At 48.5% G+C, this 7547-nt stretch overlaps 1 protein-coding gene across 6 annotated transcripts in view; it reads left to right on the top strand.

The window, feature by feature from the left end:
• The first annotated feature begins 338 nt into the window (after positions 1-338).
• LOC126536912 (inverted formin-2-like) overlaps positions 339-7547 on the top strand; it is a 72417-nt gene continuing 65208 nt past the window's right edge. For 2 of the 6 annotated variants that reach the window (XM_050183968.3, XM_050183967.3), the window contains exon 1: positions 340-1628. In XM_050183968.3, the coding sequence (XP_050039925.1) occupies positions 1268-1628 (361 nt within the window). In that variant the 5' untranslated portion in view covers positions 340-1267. Of the gene's footprint in view, positions 1629-7547 lie in introns of all 6 variants that reach the window. The other 4 variants (XM_050183972.3, XM_050183973.3, XM_055073600.2 and 1 more) reach the window with 4 other exon arrangements.

The following is a 7547-nucleotide window of genomic DNA, read 5'->3' as shown; positions in this document are numbered from 1 at the left end:
TAACGTTGCCATGTGTGCACACCGAACAATAGTTTGTAATTATGGATCGCAGAAGCATCAAAAGCCCGCAAGTCAAACACGGTTGTCCTAAAAAATAAGTCATACAATAAATACCGCGTACATAATTCCTGGCGGGGCCTAGCACGTGTCAACACTCAATCAGTTGCTCGTCGCTCCCCAATTAGATAACTGGGTAAAAGACGTTTTTGCCGCGAGTTAAAGCAAACACAAAAGGAAGACACATAGAAGCCAACTTGCGGCAAGAAACATGTCTTTTAGCAAGCACGAACTAGGCCAACAAGCAGTTCTGTTGCAAGATAACTGGGGAAGATAAAAAAAAATGAGCGCAATAATTTTATCCATAAAAGCGATGTTACGTCTATTCTTACGCAGCTCAAACACAGACTGTTTGAACACAAATGTATACAGAATATTCACGAGCCCCGAATGCCAGACACCTATGTCATTTTCTTTTTCCTGTCGCGGAAGTCGATAAAGGCCACTAGTGCAGCACATGCGCGGAAGCTATTGCGACGTAAAAGCAGAGCGTCATTTATCGAAGCACGAACGCACGCGTTCTTTTGTTGAGCTCTGAGAGAGCAAAACGAGCCAAGTTTCGTCTTGGTGCTTCCGATGACAACGAGGTTGACTGATGACAACATTGTTGTATACTTTTCCGTGGGGGTCGGCTGACCTGTCACCAAGTCTATCGCGAAGCCATCGGAGGCGCCTTCGCCGAACGCCGGTCTCGAATCTCGCCACATGTGTTTATAGAGAGAGAGCTCCCCCGGCCACAGAGGCGCTCCCGGCGCACCCAGCGCAAGCAGCTCGCAACATGTGGCTTGTTTAGAAACGGAGCTTCGTCCCGGCGACGACGCAATCTCGTAAGACCGGTTTCCGCGCCGCGGCCCTTTGAGTATAACAGTGCCCCCAGTGGCAGCAGCCACAGCAGCGGGCGGTGGCTGGACGAGTCGCAGGCGCACGCAGCCGCCTCGTCTCCTCCAACTGTTGCATCTTGCCGGAGACTCGAGGAAGGCCGCTCCGAAGCGCCGGATGAAGCTGTCACCGAAGGCACGTTCCACTCGGCTGTTTTATACGGGATTCCCGGTGACAAAAGCGAGCCGACTCGACCGCGCACGCCGCCAGAGGCACCTGTGCGCTGTCCGCAGGAGCGTGCCTGTTATCGCCGGCGGCCGTGGCGGACGGATTGTAGCGCCTGCTGCCGCTGCACAGAGCGTCGCGCGCGGCGAACCGCGCGTCGACCAAGATGTCCTTGCGGTGGCGTAGCCTGGCCTCGCGCTCGCGCCTGGGCTCCGGGCCGGGCGACGGGCCATGGGAGCCCGACGAGTGCGTCAAGCTGCTCGCGAGCGCCGATCTGCCGCGGCTCACCATCATCAAGCGCGAGCTGGGCCGCGCCGACTCGTCGTGGATGAAGCGCTTCTTGGAGCTGGACGGCCTGGACGCCCTGTTCGGCGCGCTGGACGCGTTCAGCGGTCACCACGAGGCGTCCTTCCAGGACGCCGTGCTGCAGCTGCACTGCGTCGAGTGCTTGCGCGCCCTGATGAACGCGCGCACGGGACTGGACCACATTGTGAAGCAGCCGCGTTACACGCGCAAGTTGGCCGAAGGTGAGTTCCTGCCTCGTGCTGCGTCCTGCTCCTCGACCGCGCGCTCGCGCAAGCCTGCGGCACGAGGCGACGGAGTGCGCCGTTTAGTTTCTTTCTTTAGAGTGCGCAGCCACGATTCATGTTCAATGCAACCACCGGTGCTCGGTGACTTGCGAAACAAAACTAGGGAACCGACGCTACGGTCCCGAAACGATGTAGATTTTAGCACGCAGTCGACGGATGCGACCGCTGCCTCGCTTTCTCGGTGCAGACTGCCCGTCCTTCGCACTCGAGCGTTTCCCACCCTGCAGCTGCGGCGTTGTTTACAGGGCGCTCATTACGGCTCATCAGAGACGGCGGAAGCAGCGGAACGCCCTCGCACGTGGCCAGAGCGCGGCCCCGGGCTGCCCTGCCAAGTTTTTTTGCCTACATTGCGACAGCTAAACTCGCTAAATAAGTGGATATAACGTCGCGAAACGATGTCTCGTGTCACAATTAGACGCCAGCTCGCCGAGCGGACTACGGGCGTGCGCGACCGGCGCCCGACCTCATCAGCTGATAGCGGGCTAGCCGAGCGAGCTGCGTCGCGCGCTGGCCCTCAGTGACAGCTCGGCCGCGCGCACTTCTCTTTCGCGGCCGCGCAGGGAGCCGAGCGATTTACGGCGACGCGCAGCTGCGCTCTCTCCTCTCCGAAACGCGTCGAGGCTGCGGCCAGCTGCCACAGCTGGCGGTCCACGCAGTCCGGCCCGGAGACCTTTATTCCGCGCGCGCATTCGAGCACGCGCAAGGTAGCGCGTGATGCAGTCGCCGCTATAGCGAGCTCGGTTACGCGCGGCGTCGCCTCGCAATATACGCTGCTTTGAGACGAGCCGCGCTGCGGTTTGCGGTTCGCCCGACGGGGGCGAAGTTGCGCGGTGTGGGAATAGCGAAACCGGGACGTGTAATTGAGCGTTTTTGTATCCTCTTAACAGAGCAGCTCCTTTCAGTACGAGGGTCATCGCTGGAGCCTCTACATGACTGCGTTACGACGTGCCAACTGCACTTCGTTTATCCGTCTCGTTGGCTCAAATCGGGGCGTTTCGCGGCAGAATACGAGGTCGAGGGAGCGAATCACACGGCCGCGACTGGACACATCGCGGTGAGAGTTGTATGCAAAGGCCAAAACTGCGACTGTTTTTGCCGCAATTAATCCGCAGACCTTCAATGCACACGTCGTTCATATATAGCGACAGTGAAGCCTTGATTGTCAATAATTTCCCTGTTATTTCATGTGATGGATGTTGGAGGTATACAGTCTCCAGGTTAGATTCCAACAATTAATGAAATGTTTCCTTATTTCTCCTGAGCTCTCGAGAGATGGGCTGGAGAAAGCGGTATTTGGGCGTGGCTACTGCGACGACAAACAACATTTGTGCGCAGGAACAACAGCCACACAAGCACGCCAGCCGCATTTTATTTAACCGAATACCTTCTGTCACTGTCAGGTTACGATTACCTTGCTCCGATAGACACTGCGAATGCGCTCTGTTAAAGCCGTGGCTGCCTGCACCGTGAAGTGGTTCGTTTTGCAGCCTCTATAGCTGCTTAAGAGGAGGCTTTAGCGCGGGGTCAGCTCCGATTCCGCCTATTGAAGTACACGCAAAAAGGCAAAAATGCTTGCTCTAGGGAACAGCTAGAGCGATTTAAATAAATTTGATGTTTCAGAGTATAAGCTATCAAAGAAATTATAGCCACTGTAGCAAGCTGGATATTAACTTGGAACTTTTTTATGGAAATTATGAAAATTCAAGGATTCAGCTAAAAGATAAAGCAGAAGCACGAAGTTCACAAACGTATCTTTGCTATAAAGCCAGATATCACAGCTTCCTAAACTCCATCACTTAGAGCATCTGAAGCTGACAGATTTAATGTATGCTTTTAGAGCTCTAGTGAAATGGAGAAATGGGTATAACGTTTACGAGCGTCGTGCAAATTCCTACTTCCATAGCAGTGATATATATATATATATATATACGGAATTGTTACATCGTTCTGAATTGCCGAGAATTGTGCACTTGATGAAAACTGCTTCTAAGCCTAGTTGGTATTTGCCGCAAACTACACACACGCAACAAAGGAATGCGGTGCTCGTAGGGATTCCGAAACGTAATTTTTACTTTTTTTTTACATGGTGAACGACTGCATTTTATTCTGTCAAACGTGCTTCTCGACCACACGAATTTCCGTCGAACACTTCACTACGAAAAAGAAATGCACGTAGATGACTACACGGGGATTTTTTTCGTGTGTCATTGCGGCAAACAGGTGTGACAGTGAATTGGATAATTGAGTTCTTGAAATAATTGCAATTTTCAGGATCCTTACTGAAAAAGAAATATATCGTTGAAATTGGAAACCCTTTTCCCTACAGTTACTACACTTTAACTTTTCCTTTTTAATACAACAAACCTCATCAAAGTCTGCACAATGGCCACCGAGAAAAACAATTTCTCCTTTCTCAGGTATTTAGATCGGGGCTCCCGTGCTAAAAAGCAACACCACCTAGACTAGTTGGTGATGGCTAAAGCTTCCTCCTAACTAGCTTCGCAATCCTTCTGTGCTGCTAACCAAAGTGGAGAAGAACACAAACTTTTCCATTGTTAATGTAGACACTCTTTCGGCGTCCTTGGTGTACGCTGCCATTGAAGCTTATCACGTCCAACTTTAACGAACGCTCACGCGTCCTCTGCACAAATGTGTAAAAGATTGGAAGTTTGTATCTGCTACGGAATTTGTTCTGCAGGCTGTTTCGGCACCACGTCAGTTTGTTCATAACGTGTACTCCCAAAATTTGTCTGTTTCCTTATTGCGGTGTCGCCATTCCATCGACACCTGCGCCTTTGGAGGCGGGTTCGTGATGAGACGTATTTAAAATCCTTCGTTTTCGGGTAAAACCAGATAATACCCGATTTTTGCACCCCGAACAAAATTTAGTAAAATCGGGTTAAACCCGATTGCTTCCCGAATTTCACCCTTTTGTAGAGGATAATACTAAATGGAGTTGTTAGAAAACTAGTGAATACGGCCCACTTTTTATGAGCAGATGGTCAGCGTATCATATTATTATTGGTGAAAAGGGAGAGAAGGATAAATGAAAGGCAGGGAGCTCGTTAACCACGACTGAGCCCGTTTTGGGGCTATTAGTATATGAGTTTGGTAAACGCCTCGTTCTAGGCGTATACCCAACTCATGTGTATTGTGTGTGTATATATATATATATATATATATATATATACATACACGCACGATACAATTCAAGGAACAGTTCAGTAGGTCCGGCGCATAGATAGTTGAAGAAACGAAGGGCCATACTTACGAAAATTGCATGTTTAATGGTTTAACTTTGTGGCCGTGCCACAGTCGAAACGTTAAATCATTAAACATGCAATTTTCGTAAGTGTGCCCCTTCGTTTCTTCAACGATATATATGACAGAATATATTCAGTGCGTGCCGGCGTGAACGAATACTTGTTGCTTTTTTTTTTGATAGCCGCGTTTAGATGAATAAGACAGTGGCGCATTACATCGCAATTCCCGCACGTCGCCTCATGTAAACAGCGGTATGTACTAGGAAGCAGATTAACGCATCGCTGACGTTGCTGCTCATTGCGAACGGTAGCTGTGACGTTGAGACGATGTTTACCTAGATAGCTTGCGCTCAAGTAAGTGTGACCGATTTGCATAGTTGGCATTCTATTCATTTCTTTGCAAGCGAGTGCATTGGGACCCAGTAAAACAGGACGACAATCGACAATGACGGCACGCCCGACCGGTCTGATATGGGCACAGAAATGCTCCCAGTGCATATATCTGCGTTAACAAGCACTTGTAATATAAGGAAAAGCATCACACCTCTTGCGAATCATGACCTTGTGCACTACTCTTGGTATGTTTTTTTTTACTGTATTAAAGAAATGCAGAAAACAATGTAAATAACAGATCGCTAAACTCGTGCCTATTTGTTGTTTTTGTTAATGCGGTTTCTTTAAAATGTGATAATGCCTGACGACAAGCATATGTTCAGATGAGTTTGTTACATAATTTTTGCGCAGGCCTCCTTGCCTTCACATGTTCGTGTGATCGATTTCTCTTGTTCATATCGAACATTTGTGTCCAAGAGAAGACGACTGCTTGTGTTAGTTGCTTTTCAAGCGTAACCAGGAAAATTTCGAGTTTTGGATTGCCGGGCAACAAAATCCTAACTTCGCTCCGGTTTCCATTTTTAAATATAGCGCCAGAGTATTAACCATACATAGGATACATAAACATACATAAAAATTAAAAACCATAAATATACATAAAACCCAAAAACGAAGGACCCTAGATATATTCCAACAAAGTTTCTTTAGCGATGGCAGCTACAATACACGTTATAACTATGCAGGCATGATGGTTCTCGGCTCAGCTAGTTGGCTCATACTTTTCGGGAAATCAGCAGACCCTGACTTCTACAACACGGAAAGAAGACGGTACATTTCTGAACTACCAGCTGAATCTTTAATGACGTTCAAAGGTTATATATCAGGACTCTCGACAAAAACGCATGCACAAGATGCTAATACATGTATCCACGTTCACCGTTATCCAATCTTGCTGCCAAGATATTGGCATTCCTTTGTCTCGGGGGTGATGGACGGAGCGCTGACACATATTTGACCGTTTCCATCATCTCTCGTGTCACTTAATCGCGGTTCTTGTGTATGACGCGCGCACGGCTGTCTGTAGCGTCCCTCTTTTACACAACGACTCTGCTCAGCATTCCCCACTGTAATCGTCCAAGAGGGCCCCGGTATCGTATACCAGTGCCGTCCTGAAGCCATAACGCACCGTATACTAGCCGTTAAAGCAAGTATGCTTCTTTTACACATCTCCGAGACGAGGATTTTACTGTTGGCTGGCGACAGATAGGGGCATGTTTACGGCTTCCACCACGGTTGCTCGGAGACCGTGGCGTTGTGACGCTAAGACCGAGGTCACGGTTTAGACTGCCATATGTGGACGAAGTGCAAGAGGGCCAGCGCGTTAACATAGGTTTTTTGTGTTAACGAGAGAGATAAAAACATTTATGAAAAAAGAGACTCCTATGAGGTTTGGGGTGGTGTGCATAGGTTAAATATATTGCCCAACTTTCAGCAGGCAAGCTGTCGTAGGTGGCCTCTCAGAGGAGTTCCTCTTACAGAGATCCAATCGCAGTGGTCAATAATAATCCTGTGATCAAAATTTATGCTCCCGCTGCTGTGTTTTAAGGCGAAAGACTTTCTAGGCCCATGGCAAAAGCCTTTATAGGCTCATGGTGAAGTTAGTGTCAGCAGACCTGACCGCCGGAGTGTCCGCCGAAGCGTCATCACGCCATATGAAGACAGATTAAGTAATGAAAAATAATTGACAGTGACAGTTAGTGAATCATAATATTATAAGAGATTGACAGGTTAATAATGACTAGTAATCACTAATAATGATTACTAATGGCTCATAATGACTACTAATGACTCCGAAACGACCAGTGTGTCCAACGACGGCTTGTAATGACCACAATTGATAAGAAATGGTTAGAAATGTCTAGTAATGAGTATTAATGACTGATAATGACTGAACTGACTTGCAATGACGAACGAACGTACGTACGTTATTGATCGAACGGTTAGTCTGCGTTCACAGCACTGACGGCAGCGTTTGGTCTGATAATGCTCATCTTCGTCTTCCGTGGTGAAGTTGATTGACATCTCTGCATGCAAGCCATTTGCCATACATAGCGGTTGTCAGAAGACATACCACATGTAATCCGGGCATTTGCTTGTTATGCTTTCTTATGTAGCGTAAAAGGCGTAAGGGGAGGACTCTAAGGGTTAGTTTTGTATAGTGCAGTGCGCCGCGACGCTCGTGAAGAGTCCTTATTCCACG

Source organism: Dermacentor andersoni, chromosome 4, assembly GCF_023375885.2.
Source record: "Dermacentor andersoni chromosome 4, qqDerAnde1_hic_scaffold, whole genome shotgun sequence".
NCBI classification, from domain to species: domain Eukaryota; kingdom Metazoa; phylum Arthropoda; class Arachnida; order Ixodida; family Ixodidae; genus Dermacentor; species Dermacentor andersoni.
The sequence above is the reverse complement of the archived record's forward strand: the minus strand, read 5'-3'. Positions and strand labels throughout refer to the sequence as shown.